Source organism: Lagenorhynchus albirostris, chromosome 5, assembly GCF_949774975.1.
Source record: "Lagenorhynchus albirostris chromosome 5, mLagAlb1.1, whole genome shotgun sequence".
NCBI classification, from domain to species: Eukaryota; Metazoa; Chordata; class Mammalia; order Artiodactyla; family Delphinidae; genus Lagenorhynchus; species Lagenorhynchus albirostris.
This window is the reverse complement of record NC_083099.1, coordinates 61,569,129-61,591,136: the sequence shown is the minus strand read 5'-3', so window position 1 is coordinate 61,591,136 and position 22,008 is coordinate 61,569,129. Positions and strand designations below refer to the sequence as shown.

The following is a 22,008-nucleotide window of genomic DNA, read 5'->3' as shown; positions in this document are numbered from 1 at the left end:
TAATAATTTCAATCCTGTTAAAATAAGGGGTAAAAAATGGTATGACCACATAGCCCAATGACTCCCAACCCTGGTTTTGACAGTCAAGGGTACACCTAAATTTCTCAAGGGTTATCATTTTGAACTTATTTTCACTCATTTTCCTTTACGTATATAACATATTGCATAACAAATCTTTCAAAAGCATAGAGGAAGGAAAACAACAAAAATAGATTCATTAGAGTGCTGCAATTCACAAAGGTTGGGAATCACCAAGTGTCGAGTGTAGGCATGGCAACAGGGGACACTTGTGGAGACACTCACAATGGACAGAGGACACAAACATGATGAAACGTAAATAACCTGGCATTCCGAACCTAAGTAACTGGTGAGGTCCTGCAAAATCCCTGCTCAGAATAATGCGCCAAATACCAAGCAGTGCGAGACAACTTGGTTCCTGTTAGGCAATGAACTGATTGCATCAATGTCCTAGGATCTGCTAAGCACTGAGAAATAGCCAAATTTTACTTATTCCTTCATTATAATACCCTTGGGTTTAGGACTGTTTACGATACTATTTCTTAAACTGTGTATTATGAGATATTTACAGACATTGCACGAAAAAAAGTTCTGTGGCCAATTAAGTTTGAGAAGCACTAGTTCAAGGAATGTCTAAACAGACTTGGTGAGTAAAGGACTGTCAGTAAGTCAGGTTGTGCGGTCAGTCTCCAGGGAGAGAGCTAGACATGGTGCAATTCTCAAATTTGTTTTTTTCAGTAAACTCCCCTTCCTCCCCTCCCCAAATGGAACATTAATCAACACCAGGAGGAACATTAATATTCAGTGGAAGATTTTAGGAAATGCTGGTTTAGGTAACAGGATTTCACCAGTTTCCCAGTTTCCTCCTCGGGTCACTGGGCTCCAGCTTCCTCCATCTCAAAGCCAACCTCTGTAGGAAGCAGGACTTTAGAGCTCCCACATGCTCAAGGATAAAGTACTACACCTCAAAGAGGCCTGTAGGGCCCTTTATAACCTGATATCAGGCTGCCTTTGCTGCTCTACTTCTAAATGCTCCTGTACAGTCTCTACACAGCCAACCAGGCAGTGCTCCCTGCCTGTGGGTGTCAGGGCCTGTCACCAATTGGGGGGCAGACTGCTGACCCCTAACACCAAGTTCAGTTTAAATACCATCATCTCTATGAAACCTCCTCCACCTCTCCAACTATCAGTACTACCTCTTTCTCTCTAGATTCTACTCCAATTCTTGTTTGAATCATTTAAACGACAGAAGCACTGAACTTCAACTTATACTTCACTGAGCAAGGCACTGTGCTAGTTCCTAAAGGGGACAGCAACCCTGCCTTCAATCTGTTGAGTAAAGGATAAAGAAAAGGGTGGGAGATAAGCCAGAACAAGTAATAATGGCAGTTATATTAATGGAATGCTTACTATGTATGTGCCAGTTAGTATATAAGATGCTTCTCATGGATTATCTCATTTATAACCACCTTTTTGGACAGGCACCAGGCTCATACACATTTTACAGATGAGGAAACAGAGAAGTTAAAAATATGTTCATGCTCACCCAGCTGGGGCTTGAGTCTTGGTTTGATTCCAGGGCCCAAACCTCTTTACCATGCTGTTATACTGCCTTCTTATAATTATGGTATGAAGCAGAGTACAATATTGAAAAAGAGAAAGGAAAGCTCAAACCCAGCTATTGTTGTTGGTATTACTGGGAGAGCATGAGAGATTTGATGAAAAAGATGGCATATGAAGACTGGATGGGATTTCAATAGCTGGAGATGGGAGAGTAACAGCATTCCAGGCTAAGCAGAGAGAATGAGTAACTGCGTGGGCAGAGAAGTATGATGTGCATTTAGTGCATGTTTAGCCTAAGTGTAGAGAGAGTAGTTGTTACTCCTACCCCCTTGCAAAAAGACCAGTGTGACTCTAAGTGTGATCTATGGATCACTGTTGGTCTGAAAACACTGTTACTAGCTCATGAGAGACAAGTGCGTCTGGCCCGTGAGAGTAAGAGATTAGACAATTTTATGGCAATTTGACAGAATACTTTTGTAACTGTTGAATCTAATTTAAAAAATGGGGCTTATTTTATATATCTTTCAAATTTCATTTCCTAGTAATTCATTTTTATTGTATTTTACAAAAGTATTGGTCCGTGATGAACTGGAAATGAACAACAACAAAACAAACAAGAAAACAAACTGGTCATTCACAACATTTATCTGGGGAGCACTGAACTAGACCAGAAACTTGAAAGAGCAAGGGGTTTGGTTCTTCTTAGCTTAACAACATGTGCTTTACTACTGCTGGTGCTCAACCAACTGACAGGGATTCACTAAAGATAACATCCATAAGGTCAGCAGCATTTGAGTGTCCACATACATGCAGAACACTGCTTAGGTTTGGATCTGCTTTGCATTCATCACCTGTTACTTTAAAACCTAAGGACAAGTATTAAACTAAGGGCAACTCAACACAGAGAGTAAACATCTTAATATGTCAAAAATATTATACGGGCTTCCCTGGTGGCGCAGTGGTTGGGAGTCCGCCTGCCGATGCCGGGGACATGGGTTTGTGCCCCGGTCCGGGAGGAGCCCACATGCTGCGGAGCAGCTAGGCCCGTGAGCCATGGCCGCTGAGCCTGCGCGTCCGGAGCCTGTGCTCCGCAGCGGGAGAGGCTGCGGCGATGAGAGGCCCGCGTACCGCAAAAAAAAAAAAAAAAAAAAAAAAAAAAAGAAATGACTTTTTCAGATCACCTTCTGAACTAAGCAAAATATATTTCCTTTTTATTCCCTAAGGAGAAAGAAAAAACCCAACTGTTTTGAAAATGCTGGTTAACTGTGTTACTGTAAAGCTATCTATAGAAAACACTATAGTGTTCTCTAGCAAACCTCCAAGCTCCATCATTTTCCATATATACATATTTGATCTCATATCATAGCTTCCAGTATAACCGGGGGTGGAGCATTTAGATCTCATTTCATTCAAAGTAAGGAGAGGGAGTCATTACCTTTTTAAAAAAGAGACTATTAATAAATACTAGAAAAGAAAACAAGTAACAGGAGTGAGACCCTACCTGGTGGCACTAAACAGTAACTTTTAACTTAACAGAAATTTTGATTTATTGGTAAGACTCACTCTCCACCACATTTACGTCCCAGAAACAACCACATAACTTAGAGCTAAAAGGGCTGCCAAGCAAAACAACTATGGAGATCCAACATGGGTATGTATGGCTAATAAAAATTTTCATCTTTATAGAACTTCCCTTTTGAAATAAATTCTGGCTCACTGCTCTTATTTCCATTATTTTCACATCAATGATGGTAAACATTTAGAAGTTTCTCCTGTTACTTCTATAAAAATCTTCCTTAAATTTTCTAAGTGTTGGAAAACTGTCATACGTTTCGAAGTTTTTTAGTCACGCCTATGACATTTTACCCTATCAAATCAAATAAAGTTCTTTAAGTTTAGATAGAAATTATTTAACTATTGACCATATTTGTTCTTTTGCCTGTAAAATTGTTTTATATACTTCATAATCAAAGAACACCTTGTTTAGCCTTAAAGGAGATATTTGGAAAGAAGCCTTAAACTATAATTATGGAGGGAAGAAAAGGCATTTAAGGAAATGATTTTCTTTTAAATGTGAGATCAAAAGTCATCAAATGTTACCAATTTCCATATTTGGCTAAGAATAATAAAACCCCTACAACAAGTTAATAGCTTCAAGTTCTTATTCAGAATTGGAAGAGGTACCTGTTTAATGATGGTATTTAAATAACTGCTTCGCTTACTCAAGGCCTCTTTCTCCAAAACATGCTGTAAGCTCACATTTACTCCTCTGGACTCCCTTCCCTTTCTTTTTCACCAAGTAAAATAAACAATTTTGAAAGCCAATTATAAGTATAAATAAAATACCTCTATACTGACTTTTAGGGATCTCCAGAATGAAGGAGATTTCCATATGTGTTGCCTTAATTTAAGTGTGAAAATAAGCATACAATATGAATTCTATTTATTAGGTAAGCTTGTTCTTTTTTTTTTGTGGTACGCAGGCCTCTCACTGCTGTGGCCCCTCCCGCTGCGGAGCACAGGCTCCGGACGTGCAGGCTCAGCGGCCATGGCTCACGGGCCCAGCCGCTCCGTGGCATGTGGGATCTTCCCGGACTGGGGCACAAACCCGTGTCCCCTGCATCGGCAGGAAGACTCTCAACCACTGCGCCACCAGGGAAGCCCAGGGAAGCTTATTTTAATAAACTTGGCTTATTCCTTGTTTCAAAAAGACTGAGGCCCCTTTATTTTAATGATGTGATTGCCAAATAACAGTATCTGACTAGGAATTTGTAGTTTAGGTGAACAAGAGTATGAATTATCTGTGAAAAATGATAAAATCTCCGATTTTAATTTAATGGAGAGAGTAAATCAGAATAGCAACAATTAACTAATCAGCACAGCTGATGTTAAGAAATCAGTTTTCTAAGTATCAATCATTCACAGCATATCTCATTACCATTTGGTAGAAATAATATCAATACTAATATTTTTCTTCATTTTGACCTCCAGATGAAAAAGCTATTCAATAAGTCAGGACAGATTTGAAAATAACATTAGTTTTGTAAACTGTCACATTTATCAGATATGCATCTAGGTCCTGCCTTACTATTATTAGTCTTTTAAATGTTCGATTGTATTTGTTTACAAAATTTTACTCATTCAGAAAAGTGTAGCTTTTAGTGGCCAATAACTAAATACAGGCCATTAAGGTTTTCTGTTCCTTTTGTAGTTCACTGCTTTGTTAAGTGAAGCAATAGCTGTATGTATCTTTGTCACACAAGAAGAGGAAGGTGACTTGTAGTTGGTTGAAACTGCTTAAAATGTTTTTTGTTGTTGGTGGTGGCAGGTTTCAGGTCTGGGGCTTAAGCGTCCTGGTTCACAATGAGAAAGGTCAGTAGCCGTAGCATCCTGCTGATATCTCTATGGTAGCTAGGTGCAAGCTGGAAAGAGGGCATCCAGAGTAGGGCCAGGAATCCAGAGACAAAAATGTGACAGAACAATGAAGGCCTAAGAGGCAGGGTGACATAGAGAGAGATGACTAGGAGAGTCTAGCCCATGGCAACATTTAGGGCTCAGCATAATTCTGCCAGATTTGGCAAGGCTGACCAAATTTTGATTAGAGAAACAACTGCCGTTTCAAGACAGAAAATATAGGAGAGAGAGATTATTTAATACTTACTTTTTAAAAAGTGATTTTTATCTCAAAATATATGCCCAAGACAGAAATATATGAGACGAGAAATACTCAAGATATATTTCATTCAACTAATTAAAATTCAGTGATAAGCAGGAAAAAACTGCAGATCAGGGTAAGCACCTCCAGCAATTTTACTAAAATCATATCGATGGTTTGAGGGCTTTTCTACTTTCTTGTTTATAGGAAGAGAGACCATACGTCACAGGATGATAAAAGAATTCACTTATCATTCCTTTGTAAAAGTAACCATAACAAGGCCCCTATTATTGAACAGGGGTATTCTAAAAACCCAATTCTCAACTGTTCTATACATTTTAATAGACATATTAAAGTAAAGCAGCACCATATCCATGTCTTTTGAAATATCCACTTGAGCTTGAATCTTTGGGGAACTTTTATCGCAGAGGACATAATTTCACAGTATTAGCACAGTCAGTTCCCAAATGGATTATGTGCTCTGGGAATTAACCAGGACATCTTATAAATCCCAGCTAGCTTCCCCTCTTTAATCAATGAGTTCTTCAGCTGAGTTTTCCTTGTAACCAATGAGGGCATGTTCTAAAAACTAAAAATCTTTCTATATTTATCAAAGCAAAATACAAGATAAATATATTATGAAGGTAATCATATGGAATATCCCAAAACAAAATAAAAATTCAGAATTGTTTTGAATTTCTTTTCAACTAATAATAATAATGACTGGGAGTTGATTAATCTTCAACATTTTCCATTTTCAGCAATTCACTAAAGGAATCTAATTTTTAACATATGTCTTCCAGAATAATTCACATTTTTTCAAATTATTGTACCTGTTCCACTGTCTGATTTATAATCTTCAAGTAGCTTTGTTTTACAGTTTCACCATTTATGAGGGTTATCTCAGATAAGACAACAGCACCTTCTTGACCAGTAATTAGAATGTACAAAGTGGCAAACAGCCCAAGTAAAAATGTAATTACTAGTGGTAAGAATTTTTATCTTCCATGGTTACTACCAATTAAAATATTTTGCATATCCCAATTAGGTCTAGAAGTGGTTGTTAGGGTTTAATTCTCAAGAGGGAGTGAATCAAGTCCTCATTAATTCATACTTTTTTATTACAAAGATGTAATTATGAAAGTTTATGAAAAGTAAGAACTGAGAGTTTGGTGAATACCAGTCAACAGAAAATTATTCAGTACCAAGTCTAAGCACTCACTCATTTGACCATTCAACTCAAGAGGTAGACTTAGATAAGTAATTCAGTGTCTAACTATGTTAACATGTATAAAATGACACATAACTACAAGTGGGAAAAGTGATTTGGGAAATAACAGAAATAGCATGACATATTTTCAAAAGAAGTGAAAAGGAATAAATTCTTGAGTATAAGACAATAGGTTAGAATTTGAAGTAAAGTAAGATTTAACACTATAAATCCAAAGGAAGATTAATGAAATATTCAGATACAGACACATAAAAAATGTAAAGATCATAAAAAAGGAAAACAGGTAAACAAAAACAATATATGAGAAATGGTGAAGGAATTAGTAAAGTAAAAACTGAAATGTCAGGCCAGTTCTCCCATAGCATGCCCCAAGCTTGAGAACTTAGCAGATATGTCCCCAGGAAGGTCCAGCGCAGTACTACCTAGTGCACGTAAGAACTGTCCTGCTGGCTGCAAGCCTCAGCTAGCAGGTGCCTACTGTCCTCCCCTCTGTGCTTGCTTTCAGCAAATTCATATGCTGAGCTGACTGAACCCTTATCTTCTTCCATCTGGAAGGACAGAAAAGCAACAAGTCTCATATTACAGAACAATACTCTCACTGTATATAAGTTTAGAATCAAAATAGCAAGTTGGGGTCCACAATCTGTGAGGCACAAATGAAAGTTCACACAACACCACATTCATTTACTGTCACAAAAGAGAGCAAACAGTAGCTTCTTAAGGAGCATACAACAGAGCATACAAAAAAAAGCCATGATTTTCTGGTGCACAAAGTTAAATTAAAACCAGGTTTCCATGAATAAAATTAAATTTCTTCTATTAAACAAATTCCTTGCCACTAAGAGTAGGGTTCTTATTGCAAAGGTATGTCCCATTTCGCATCTCTGATGCTCCCTCTCAGAAGACTTCTCTACTTTAACTGGACTTCAGCAGAGTGGAAGGGTCAATCATATGGCCTTTCAAATGTTAGACATAAGAGTAGGGGGGAGCTTGACTTGATGTAGTAAACAAAATTAATTTAATCCTTAATTTGAAATATATTTTTTAAGTGAGTGTTAACTTATATAAATTTCTACTCTTCTGCTTTTCCTATTTTTTTTTTTTTGGCTGTGTCTTGTGGGATCTTAGTTCCCCAACCAGGGATTGAACCCAGGCCCTCGGCAGTGAAAGCGCAAAGTCCTAACCACTGGCCCACCAGGGAATTCCCTCTATATTTTAAGTATTAGAAACCTTCTAAGGAGTATGTGCCCAGAGCCAAGCTAATTTTAACCTTTCTTAAATTATAAAAAAATGTCCTCAATAAATAAAAAACAATTTTCCCCCTCATTTCTATGTGTTTTCTCAGTCTTAGGACTAATCAATAATTATTTCTATAAAAAATGCTATAGTAAATTTCTTACATACATAAAAAATAAAGTAGTAGAATTCCTTGGTTTCAAGAGTACAGTAAGTTTATGTAAAGGTAGATTATTATTATAGTTTTGCCTATAACATAAAGGAGTGTAAAATACTCAAAATGAGTTTTCTTTTATTCAAAAGAAAATTATTAATAGTTTTGTGTTAATGGTCCTTAAGAAGTACTAACCTGATTAAAGATTTGAAAGCTCTTAAAGATATTCGATATATGCACAATCTTCCTCTCTGTCACAACAGTAAACAATTAAGCTACCATGGATCACACCCAGGAATATCGTTCAACGTAGTTCAAAAACAAGATGTATTCAAAATCCACAGCATGCATCAACAGACAGATGTTTGTGGACACTTGTTCTTCATGAAGCTATGAGCAAATGCCCATCCAGTGATCATTCACCACTCATGTAAGCAATTGTTATTTCTGCCTGGCCTTTGGTTGAGCACAGTATTTCTTTTTGTTTTTCTCTGATGCTGATAGTAAGCATATAGACCACAGTATGTAAAATAGTCATTTGATAGGTGAAGAACCTAGAGGCTCAGAAAGGTGAACTAATTTCATTAGGATATACAAGGTGCAGGGCCAAGGGCATGCTGTGCTAGCATTCAGGCCCACCATCTCCCCAACAGGGCTCTTCTCCCTTTGTTACACTACCTGATTGGACGGTGCTTACGGGAAACCCTACCTGACTCATGTACCCTGCTCTCATTGTGTTCCTTCATAGATGAATGTTAAGTTTACTACTTTATTACACTATTAAGGAGAGTGGGATCTCTTTAATTTATGATCTCCGTGTATCATTCTTTTTTAGTCTATCATTGCTCAAAAAATGTTGCTTGATTTGAGCCACCATGATATGAGAAAATATGATTTAATAAAAACATTAAGATTATTCACAATGTAAAACTTAATCCTCACAGAAGTGCTTGCCGGAGTGTTCTTTTAAATAATGAGCTCTCCTATTGCCTTGGAGCTAAATAATTAGATGTTTGAAAATGTGATAAATACACACTGTTTTCAGAAGGCACATATAGATAAAATGTGATGCACATATTTGGCTCAACCAAAGGTGAAGGCAAATCTTCCAAGCTTGTTTTGATTTTAGTTCTTGTTTTATACATGAAATTTAGTTGACTACCACTTAACCACCCATTTGTATACTCATTTACAATTATTATACCTTTGTAATTCAAAGTAGAATATTTCAAAAATCCTGATGCTAATAGGAATAATAAAATCGAAAGGTTTGGTAAAATTTTCAAACAGCTCAAAATTATGAACTCATAGGACTACATAAGAAGTTATTTAAGCAGTGCTCTGTCAAAGTCATTTGTTTGATCAAGTGAACATAGATGGATTAGAAACCTTGAGAATAAAAAAGAATTAAAAAAATATATGACTAAAAATCCAGGGTGAGAAGTTGAAGGGTGCCAAAACAAAACAATCAGTTATATTACTTTTCCTTTTCAAACCAGACTGGAGTTAAAATTAATATATAGCTTTGGTATCTTAATATGAAAAGTTCTAGGATTTAAACTTTCATTCTCTTCCATCAAGACATCTTCGGATTACTGATTATTTTTTGTGGAAACTGACAGAATGGATCTGTCTGTGGAGATAAAGGTATACATATGAGATACAAAATGTATTGTTAAAATCTTACCTATTGTTTAAGCAAAAAAAAAAAAAGGAAAAAAAATTAGGACACACTTTTGCATTATTTTAAAATAATTTGTAGTCAATAAACCTGCTTGAAATCTAGAGTGATTTTTTTTCAGGGCTGAATTATTTATACCAATAAAATAATTAAAAAGTAAAAGAAAAAAGTATTTGTTCAATTTATAGATGCACTAAACAGCAGCAAGGATATGAAATGTTTCAGCAGCCATTACAGTGTACAAAGACAAATATACACATGTATTTGCAACACAGATTAAGGCAAGATAAAAAATGGGCAATTCTCACTTCCAAGTAACTGAAACTTAAAACTTTCAATTTCTGTAGCTTAAATTACTCAACATGCAGGAGCATTCTTACGTACCAGTACGACAAGCAGAAGCATTAGAATTGTGCTAGAAAAGGTAGTTAAGGTATAAAATATATAATAAGGTACAGATCTCTGTCCTGTTATACTGAATTTTTGTCTCAAAGAAATGGATGTATTTTTTAGGTTTTAACATGCATATTGATAAAGGTCAAATTAGAGACAGAGCTGTGCTAACAAAAATGCCCCACTCTTAATTCATGCCTCTGCCCATCTTTTGAATATTTTTAAATTGACCTTTAGCATGCAGAAGAGTTAATGAGGTTCTACTCCTCCTACTCTACCTAAGTTTGCTCAGCTGATTCCTTGCCCTCGACAATGGCTGCAGTGCGATGAACTCGTCACTGAAAGCGACTGTGTTGGAGTACATCTATAAGTGGACAGAAAAGGGATGGGACATACAACAAGTCAGTGAGCTGTATTTATCACCTAAGAGACAGACACAGGACAAGCTTTGCAAAGACATTTGTCCCTACAAGAATAGGATATATCATACATGGTACACATTTGTAGGGCCATTGGCTTTGCTATCAAAAGAATTTATTCTTAATACCACATTGTTATTCTGCAGAAAAACAAAGCTCAAAATAAATGCTGACAACTCTTCTTTTGATATGATTTTTCTTGCTACTTTTGGTAAGCAATGAAGTAAGTAGCTGACAACTTTCTAACAACTTTCTCAACGTTTGAAATCAGAGTTGAAAGTACAAGGCTGAAATAATAAAGATTACTGACTATAGCGAAAGAATAATGTCACACACGGGATATGAATGACCATATACTGTCTCGACAAAAACAAAAAAATCCCCAGTAGGCTAGAAAATCCCTGAGTGGAAGTAGAGATTTCCTCTTTAGATTATTTTTATTTCCATGTTTATTTTTTATTGACGTATAGTTGATTTACAATGTTGGGCCAATCTCTGCTGTACAGCAAAGTGACTCAATTTTAAAAATATATATCACATTCTTTTTCTCTTTAGATTAGATCACAGTTGAACATCCAGTCAAATCATTTAAAAGGAATTTAGTAGGGTAGAAAGGGAGATTATACTGGCTTTCATACATAGAAAAATGATTGATTTTTAAAATCAACTTCATTTTTAATCAATTTAGCCTATGGTAAAATAACTAAAATATATATAAAGTACTTTTAACTTTTTCTTGTCTAAGGGTCCGCCTTAAAGTATCAAATATTTCCTGTGTAATCCTTTAAAAAGAGTTCTACAAAAATGGTAATAAGGACTAATATTATCACCTTTTATTATCATTAAGAAATCTCTAAGATATAATGCTCTGCCTAAAGAAAATTTCTAAGGATAAATGTAAATAAATCATTATTTACTTTTATAAAGAATAAGTTTTAAGTGATGTCATTAATATATTTTGGTGAAATATAACTTTATATAGCCAAGAGGGCAAGACAAATATGTTCTACATAAAGGTCTAGAAAAAGTATAATAGACAATGTATTAAAAGTAGTATTCTATTATCATGAATATCTCTGAAGATTAGAAAAAAGATAGGCAAACCTTTCTGACATATATTTAAGTAATATATTGCAAGGTGGAAAAGTCTGCCCATACTGATATAAATATATGCATAGGCAGACACAGTAATCAGATTATGCAAAGTTTTTCAGCCCCATCTGAAGATCAGTATCAGAGCAACATCCTCATCTTTCTTATAGTTATGTTCTTACTGAGGACTTACTACATACAGACCCAGGGTTAGGCACTTTATATTAATGATCTCTAACCAGCAAGTAAGGTAGTTATTATTCTGATTCTACAGAGGAAGAAACTGAGGCTTAGGGAAGTGACTTGATTAAAGACATCCATTTTATAAGTGGTTAAAACAGTATCTGAATTAAGTTTGTCAGGCTTCAGAGGCCTATGCTGCTTCAGTGGTGTTAAAATGTATATTGGCTAGGACTGAGTGACCAAAGCAAACAAGTGCTAAAGAAATGTTAATATGATCAACTGAAATTAAAACCAATACACTGTTTAAGAAGCCTAACTCAAATCACTAAATACTTAAGAAGCACTTATTCTATTTGTAGCATGAACACACAACTAAATTTCCAAAATTTGCTTGGCATACAGCAAATATGCAAAAAACAAAAAAAAAAACAAAACCCCCCTCAAAACCCTCAACCTAGGCAGAACTAAATGATTAATAAACTCTGTGTTTACAAGGGCATAAAAGTTGATTAGAATGTACTCTTGAGGACATATGTTCAATGTCATGATACGGTTAATAAGACAAACCAATATTTCTAGCTTATGTACAAGTCAAATACACAAAAAAGTCAAATATACTAAATAGCTATCATTTCTTGAGGATATACTCTGTGTTTGAACATTATTCCATTTAATCCTTATTACAAATGTAATGAGATAGACATTTGTCATAATTTTACCCATGAAGAAATGGAGACTTAAAGTTATAGAGCTACTCAGTGGTAGAATGTGGGTTTTGAACCCACAACTATCAGGCCCTAAAGACCATATTCTTAAACACTATGTAACATACTATTAATATCTGCTGTAGTATAATATTATTAGTAAGTGTCTAGTGAGAGAATATATTTTATAAAAATCCATTCTGTAGAAGTTATTTAGGTTAAAGAACTTATTTCATACTTTTGTTGAAAACAATATGACCTGAAGAAGCACTACTGAAATTCTAATGGTTCTGAAGAAATGGATATATATCCCAATTATATATATTTGATAGAAGGCTGTGATAATAGTATTTAAGACATATTTATACTATTATTTGGACATAACTTGATAGTTTTATACTTAAAACCTAGTTCTATTAATAACACAAGGTAATTTTTAAAAATTATAATTTTTCAGGAGTCATAAAATTCATAGCAACAGTAACAACTTTAAAAATATCACATGTAACAATATTTATATTGCAAAATACTTGATACAGGAATAGATAATTTCCTATTTTCTAATATAAGCAAATTATAATGACAGCTATTCATCAAGACTCCTAATTAAAAAGGTATTGTATATAAAAAGTGGTTACCTGTGCCTTTTCAATATTTGTAGGATGAAACTGTCGGTCAAATACTTTCTTCACAATATCAAGAAATAGGCATGTAACAACCATGAGAATTATGGCAAACCAAGCAGAACCACTTGACAAGAGCTGAATAAATACAAAGTACATATTCTGGGAGCTCAAAAATGGCCTGCAAAGAAAGAAAGTGGGCTTATAATAAAAGAAGAAACCAACAAGACAGATTCTTAAATCAAGACATTAAGTAAACCCACTATACATGAAGGTTACAATTTTAAGAATACTCCAGGAAAATATTCAAAATGTGGAATCAGTGTAATTTAATTAATCAACTAACTAATAAAACATGGTAGATTTTAATTGTTAAAAATAAAATCCAATTTAATTCATTTGAATGACAACCATGGTTTTTATAATTAGGAAAGTGGCAAGTAATTGACTTATCCTACCTTAAGTGTTAGGATAATTCAAAAGAATTATGTAGTGAATAATACAGACTTAAGAGACCAAAAAAGCAAGAAAAAGTATGTAATAAAATATTTTCTACTAAGCAACTACAAGCTTGATTACCCAAATTTTAGGTTGAAAAGCTCTACTCAGAGGATCTTCTCTACACATGGATTTTAAAATAAATGTACTCACAAATATTAGTTCTACATAGTAGTAGGTATTGTCAAGATACTCTTTTTGGGTTTGTGTATATATCACTTCAAAACAATGAGGGGAAATACCGGAAGAAATGCAGAAATAAAGAGGATTGAAAACAAACAAATGATATTCATTAGAGTATCTTTTTATAATCCTAAATGAAAGTTAATGTTTAGCCAATACAAGTTTTTCCCCTGCCTTTTGTAATTTTGCCTGATACAGGGATCACAGGCACAGTAGGCAATGTAATATACATTCTCCAATTGAGGGATTTCAGCTGTCCATCACTTACCAAACAATCTTAGGAAAAGCATTAATTTTTAATCTATCAGAATAGCTGAATATCTGATTTTACCAATGAATATGCAGCACATTACTTTTGAGAGAGAAGTTAACTCATTCATGAAAATTTAATGATTCTACGTGACTTTTTAAATTATATACATTAATAATAATTTAAAGGTAATACGATTAGTGTAAAGAACATTAATTTTCAAGTAAATCCTAGCTTTGCTACTTTTAACCATTGTGATCTTGGAGCTCAGTTTCCAAATAGAAAAAAATGGGGTAACAAGATTATCATGATGAATCAATGTAATATCTTAGGCAAAACACTAGAATATAGTAGGTATTCAGTATTTGTTAGTTTCTTTTTTCTTCCATATCAGTAAGATCAACTGAAAAAACTAAATTTCTTATCAGGATAGGGTCTCAAAACTATTCTGAGTAGAATTTGTTCATAGTAAAATCTATCATAATAACTATTTATTAGAGTTGAATCAATGTAACTAAAATATAGTCACTCACCAGAGAATCCCTCCATAAAACAAAGAAAATACAAAATAGAATAAAATAGATCCCCAGGTAACAAGATGATTGATCCAGGTCCAAAAATGAGTTTCCAAAGCCATCTAAAAAAATAAATAAAAAAATCCTTAATGTAAATTAATAAATCTTTAACTTCTCAGCTAAAACTCAAGAATAAAATGTATTAATTATAAGTGACTAAGGTTGCTATGGCAAAGTCCCTCAGAAGATAAATATTAATGAAAAGATCTTAGTATGAAATTCAACAATTTCAAGTTTATAGTATTTTTCTTCTGTGAGGAAGCAGTATTAAAATTTCATGAGTACTTTGTTCAGAACTCCATGGCCTAAACCAGCTTGTGTTGTCTTGCATTACACAGAGAGAAGCAGAATTTCGGAGATGAGTACTGAGGGGTTAACCTTTATCTGACCATAAAAATCAGCTAAGGCTTTACAAAATAATGAATTTTAAAAATGATTCATAATGAATTTTTTGACAGAAATTAAAATGAATTTTTAAACTAGGCATCCATGAAATTATTCATGACTGAAAAAGGAAAATCTATCAACAAAGAAATGAGGAAAATTAACTAAGAATTATGCAGACACAAAATGTATCTGTGCTTCTAATTTCTGTACCATACCTTTGCTGTGACTGTAATAACCATGACTGTGAAGACCAAGGTACCAAATGTCCAATTTCCAAACATCTAAAACAGAATGAATAAACCAGTATTGCATTATGGGTTAAAATGATGCTAAATCAGAAGTGATGCAAAGAGTAACTAGTGTACATTCTTTACTAAAAATCATTTGCATCATTTACGCCAGTTACATTTGAAATCTGTGACTAGATTAGTAAAGTTAAAGGAGAATGAGAAGAAACACCATAAAGTATTATCATGTTTATTATTATGTAAAATGATTCTTTGGATAACATTATCAGACTGGAAACTCAAAGATGGGTTTGGAATTATGTGGCACAGCTTTTAGTGATAATGATACAGCTGTTAGTGACTGCTTTACTCCTATCACAAAGTAAAAATCAAATAAAACCCTGTTCAATCACAATTATTTTCTGAAATCATTCCAACCAGATGTCACAGCAGATCACCTGCCACTGTATTTCTGGACACACTATAGAAAGAGCAGGTAAAAAGAAACTTATACACAAAACCAACACCTGAAAGGAAAGATAATGGCCAGTGGACCTATTCAAGGGATTTCACGTAAAAATGCAGTTAATGCCAGTTAGATAGTTTTGCCCTGGGCTTTATAGCCAAAACTTACTAAGGCCTATTAAAAATGAAGAATCCCCAAAGAATGTCAGGATTTAATTTCCACAAATAAAAGCACCAGAAATTTATGTTAATTTAGTTTACAAAGTAGTCATAATCTTTACCATTGGTTTAAAAAATTATTTAAAAGATTGGTTGTTTAAAAAGAAAGAAAAAAAAATATGGGTTCCAATGGCAATAAAACTCATCTAAGTAATTAAAGATAAACCACAACCTCAGTGCTTATAAAATTATTGTTTATTTAAAAATACTTAGTATATTGCCTGGTATAAATAAAATACTCAACAAAATTTTTAAAAATTTGTATGGAAACACAAAAGACCCTGAATAGCCAAAACAATCTTGAGAAAGGATAATGGAGCTGGAGGAATCAAACTCCCTGACTCCAGACTACGCTATAAAGCTAATGCAATCAAAACAGTATGGTACCGACACAAAAACAAACATATAGATCAATGCAACAGGATAGAAAGTCCAGAAATAAACCCATGCACCTATGGTCAATTAATCTATGACAAAGGAGGCAATAATATACAATGGAGAAAAGACAGTCTCTTCAATAAGTGGTGCTGGGAAAATTGGACAGCTACACATAAAAGAATAAAATTAGAACATTCTCTAACATCATATACAAAAATAAACTCAAAATGGATTAAAGACCTAAATGTAAAACTTCTAGAGGAAAACACGGGCAGATCACTCTTTGACATAAAATGCAGGAATATTTTTTTGGATCTGTCTCCTAGAGCAATGGAAATAAAATCAAAAATAAACATATGGGACCTAACTAAGCTTAAAAGCTTTTGCACAGCAAAGGAAACTATCCACAAAATGACAAGACAACTTATGGACTGGGAGAAAATATTTGCAAATGATGCTACTGATATGGTATTAATTTCCAAAGTATACAGTTCATGCAGCTTAATTATCAAAAAGAACAAACGACCCAATCAAAAAATGGGCAGAAGACATAAAAAGACATTTCTCTAAAGAAAACATACAGATGGCCAACAGGCATACGAAAAGATGCTCAATATAACTAATTATAGGAGAAATGCAAATCGAAACTACAATGAGGTATCCCCTCACACTGGTCAGAATGGCCATTATTAAAAAGTCTACAAATAGTAAATGCTGGAGAGGGTGTGGCAAAAAAGGAACCCTCTTACACTGTTGGTGGGAATGTAAATTAGTGCAGCCATTTAGGAGAATAGTATGGAGGTTCCTTAAAAAGCTAGAAAGAGTTACCATATGATCCTGCAATCCCAATCCTGGGCATATATCTGGAGGAAACTCTAATTTGAAAAGATACATAGACCCCAGTGTTCACAGCAGCACTATTTACAATAGCCAAGACATGGAAGCAACCTAAATGTCCATTGACAGGTGAATGGACAAAGAAGATGTGGTACATATACACAATGGAGTATCAGTCAGCCATAAAAAAGAATGAAATCATGCCATTTACAGCAACATGGATGGACCCAGAGTTTAACATATTAAGTGAAGTCAGAGAAAGACAAATAAAATAAGATATTGCTTAAATGTGGAATCTTAAAAATGATACAAATGAACTTATTTACAAAAGAGAAATAGATTCACAGACATAGAAAACAAACTTATGGTTACCAAAGGGGATAGCGGGTGGCGGTGGGGGGTGGGAGAAGATAAATTAGAAGTTTGGGATTAAAATATACACACTACTAAATATAAAATAGGTAAACAACAAAGACCTAATAGCACAGGGGACTATACTCACTATCTTGTAATAACATATAATGGAAGAGAATCTGAAAAAGAATATTTATATATATATATAACTGAATCACTATGCTGTACACTTGAAACTAACAACACTGTGAATTCACTATACTTCAGTTAAAAAAATAAATAGCTTAAAAGGCAAAAAAAAAAATCAATAAATAATGGTTATTATAATCAACAATGAAACATTAATATTCCTTCATTTGAGAGTATTTTGGGGAGTTTATTTGTCAAGAGGAAAAAAATGGAAAAGTCATATTGACTTTTCCTACTTTTATCATCTCTAGAAATGACCTGGAAATACTGAAAAATCATTGGATCTCACTTAACTCAGCTCTTAAGAGAGCCAGCTCCTCTTTCAGGGATATGGAGATAGGTAATTGATGTAGTCAGGGAACCTGGGTCTGGGAGTGGTAACAGCCACACATGTCTATCCCTCAGTATATGGTTTTACTGGGCCCAGACTGGGGCTAGTTACATGGTATCTTCCTTAGAAGCAGAGGAAGATTTAGGGCTCCTTCTAGTATTCAAGGCCCTAGAGGGAGCTATAGAAGACACATTCACATTCTCTCTCCTTTTTGGATAAAATTAGCACAAGTTATGTATTTCAATTGCATCAGTCATTTAAGACTCTTTCCATTCTGTTTTCCCCTTGAATTAGTTTAGGTGGTGATGAAGTGAGTGGCAGAGGGGATATTGGGGATCTGGCTAAAGAGAAGTTGAGTTGGGCTTATTACATTGGCTTGGGTTAAGTGGGACCTATTTATGTCACTCATAATCACTTCCACATATACTTGTGTTTGTACTTACAGTTCTTTCCCTTAAAGAGGGCCTGCCAAAACGAGTAAGGCTTAGATTACTCTACTAAACCTGGATCTGCCCCTGCTCAGAATAGACAGACCTCTTACCCTATGTGTAAGCTCCTGACCTCAAGGAGCTTACACATAGTGGAGGAGGCAAAAAATAAATAAACCTAAATATATATACTTTGAGGTAAAGAGCCCGTGCTCTGCAACAAGAGAAGCCACCACAGAGAAGCCCGCACACTGTAACAAAGAGTAGCCCCCGCTCGCTGCATCTAGAGAAAGCCCGTGCGCAGCAACGAAGACCCGATGCAGCCAAAAATAAATAAACAAACAAATAAATAAAAGAAAATAAATGTAGAGTAAGGGGTCGGGAAGTGATGGAAGGTGAGGGAGATGGGATTTTACTGGAGTGGGCTAGAAAGGCCTACTCAAGCCAGTGACATTTCAGGAGACCTGAATGAATAAGGGAGATAGTCAAATGACCACGTGAGAGAAGAGCATCCAGGCAGAGAAAGAGCAAGTGCAGAAGTCCTAAGGCAGGAACTAACTGGTCTGAAAGAGCAAGAAAACCACTGTGGCTGGAGTAGGGTGAATAAAAGGGAAGGTGGAAGGAAATACAGTCCAAGAGGTAGTCCAAGATCTTTTCATTTTTAAAAGATCACTTGGGCTACTGTGTGGAGAATAGATAGTAGGAAGGGGAAGAACAGAAGCAGGAGGAGGAAGAAGGCAGTTATTATGGTCTCCGAAGAGATGGTGATGATCTGATTGGTGTGGAGGAGGAGAGAAGTAGAAACATCCGGGATATGTGTGACATCAGAACCAATGCGATTTCATATGGGTTGTGAGAGAAGAAGTGAAATGAAGGATGATTCCTAGATTTCTGCCTGAGCAGATGGGTAAAAGGTAGCTCCATTTATTAATAAATATAAGAAGAACTGGAAGGGAAATGGGTTTACAGAAGACATAAAAAAATTCTGTTTAGCAATATTAACTTTGGGATTCTTATGAGACTTACAGGTAGAGAATGTAGTTAGTTATTTGAATCTAATAAGCAACTGGCAGAGATGTAAAATTGGGAGTTCAGCATATAAGCAATGTTTCAACCATAAGAAGGATGAATTCACCCTGTGTACAGATAAAGAAAAGATGGCACAGCACTGAGTCCTAGGCCACTGCTCCACGTAGAACAGCGGTTCTCAAGGTGGGGGCATTTTGCCTCACGGTGGACAGCTGGCTGGATCTGAAGACATTTTTGGTTGTCATAACTGCGGGGCGGGGTTAGGGGTGTATGCCTGTGTGCTACTGGTATCTAGTGGGTAGGCATGCTGCTAAACATCCTACAATTCATAGGGTGAACCTCCACAGCAAAAAATTATCTGGCTCAAAATGCCACTGGTGCAGAGGTTGAGAAGCCCTGATTCTGAGGGTAGGAGGTGAAGACTGAAAAGAAACAGTTGGTAAGGAAGCCAAAGTAACTTACAGAGGCTGAGAGAAGATAATGCGGCAGGCAGGAAGGCTTCAAAAATTATACCCAATGGTTGAGTTCAAAAGGGCTGAGGCACGCTCATAGATTTAGCAATGAAGTGGTGGCTGGTGACCATAAAGAACATGGTTTTGATGGGAGTGCTGGGGGTGAAAGCCCCACAGGAGAACATTCAAGGGAGAAGAGGAGGCCAGAAAGTAGAAATAGTAAAAAAAAAATATAACTTCTTCAAATTTTGTAACAGGTCTAACTTAACTACACATTGATCTATAAAAGAATTATCTTCTATAGAGTTAATCAGTTGTTCAGTTCTCCAGTACAAACTATCTCTTTATTATTGGTTTTAAACACTGACCAATTGTTGGGTGATACCATAAGAAGCAAGGTATATTCTTCTGTTCTCTGTATATGATGTAATTTTCTATTAATTGCTTGGAATATTATTAGTGCTTTAAATATTTGTCTCATGAATAAATGAACATATAGGGAAATTCTGTAATGAACTAGATAATCAAAGATATTTTAATCATACAAGCTTTAATTAAAAGAAATCTGTATCTACTGGCAGGAATTAAATTGCATATGTGTTCTTGAATGACCTGATTGGTAATTATGGTGGTTAAATCATTTGAATGAAAGTAAAGGATACTGAATTCTCAGTGGAATACAAATATAAAATAGTATATTTCTATCTTAACACAGAGCTCTTATCATTTGATGGCTAGGTTTCAACAGCTGATGACATGTATAGTGTGAAAGAGAAACTAATTAAAGATAGGAAGTTAAGGGGAGAAATCATTAACATTAAAAAAAATAGTAGTAAAAACTACAAAAAGGTTTATTTTTCTCTTTCTCTCAAAATTACAACCTGAAATTTCAACTCTTCCATTCTGTGTTGCTGATTGTTTTCCCCCAACTAGTCTGGCAAACAGTCCAGACCTAGAAGGCTTGAATAAGAGGTGAAGAATTACTTTTTCATCCTTATTCGTTCCTTTGTCATTTGATTTTTAATGTGGTAGAACAGTGAATATATAGTTTAGAATGGTGCCGAGGGTCTGATAATTCCAGCTTCCCTACTGGAGAAGTCCAACTGGAATTAGAATACTCTTAATAGTTTTTCCCTTTTTCTCTGATCCCATATTTTTTTGAATTTCAATTATTTTAGTTTTCCAAACTGGGTATAATTCCATACAGAGAGAAAAAAAGAAATTAATGGTTGACATTTTTCTTTGAGTTTCTGTATACTTCAGTAAAACAAAACCAAAACAAATTTTAAAAACCCTTATTTGGGTGGGATCTCATTTTAAACAGTAGTTATCTAGATTGTAATTTTCATATCAGACCACTGAGAATGAGTGGAATAGGTATTAGTGTTTAAGTTCCTGAGTTAACAAAGGATTTTTTCTTTATTCTCTTTTTCTTCTGAAGTCTTCGGTTGAAACCACTAGACAAGCAGAATGTCATGGAATGTTGGGATGGGAACTCAGCTACCTCTGAAACTGTTCTCCCAATATTTTTCTCCCTACATCATCTTAGTTTTCCACTCTTACCACATGACTAAAATTCCCTCTGTTCTGTTTCCTTCACTATAAATTTTTTTTTAATTCTTCTAATATACACTTACCCAAGCCACGATGCCTTTGCCATTGCATTCTATGGAAGTTTGCTTTAACTGGAGGTGAACTCCTGTAATCTAAATTGTTCCTCTCATACTTTCCTTATCTATAATCTTAAGTAACATCTTCCCTTGTCTATGACTTTATAAATATTCTTCCCTGAGAAAAGTTTCTTCGTGAGATCACAGAAAGACAACATAAGCTATTTCCAAAAGTATCCTGGACAACAGCAACACTGTTAGAACAAGCAGTGTCCCAATATGAGAACAGTTACTCTGTAGAGATAAACAAAGGAGATAAATTTTTCTTTTTTAAAAAACATAGTCATTTGCTTTTAGTACCTCTGTAATTTACAGTAACCTTAATAAACATTCTTCATTGGTGTTCACTTCCCAATTATTTAGCTTCTAAAAAAAAATGATTTCATAGGTGGTCAAATTCATAGAAGCAGAAAGAACGGTAAATTCCAAGCGCTGGTAAGAAGGGAAATGGGTAGTTCTTTAATAGGCACAGAGTTTCAGCTTTGCAAGATGAAAAAGTTCTGGAGATCTGTTGCATAACAATGTGAATTTACTTAACACTACTGAACTGTACTCTTAAAAATGTTAAGATGGGCTTCCCTGGT

General features: G+C 34.9%; 1 protein-coding gene across 9 annotated transcripts in view; it reads right to left on the bottom strand.

Annotated features, from left to right (window-relative positions):
* ATP11B (ATPase phospholipid transporting 11B (putative)) overlaps positions 1-22,008 on the bottom strand; it is a 134,084-nt gene that overhangs the window by 20,836 nt on the left and 91,240 nt on the right. For 5 of the 9 annotated variants that reach the window (XM_060150073.1, XM_060150075.1, XM_060150079.1 and 2 more), the window contains 3 exons: positions 15,061-15,126; positions 14,417-14,520; positions 12,968-13,133 (listed from right to left, as the gene is read on the bottom strand). In XM_060150073.1, the coding sequence (XP_060006056.1) occupies positions 12,968-13,133; positions 14,417-14,520; positions 15,061-15,126 (336 nt within the window). Of the gene's footprint in view, positions 1-10,209; positions 10,296-12,967; positions 13,134-14,416; positions 14,521-15,060; positions 15,127-22,008 lie in introns of all 9 variants that reach the window. The other 4 variants (XR_009540683.1, XR_009540682.1, XM_060150078.1 and 1 more) reach the window with 1 other exon arrangement.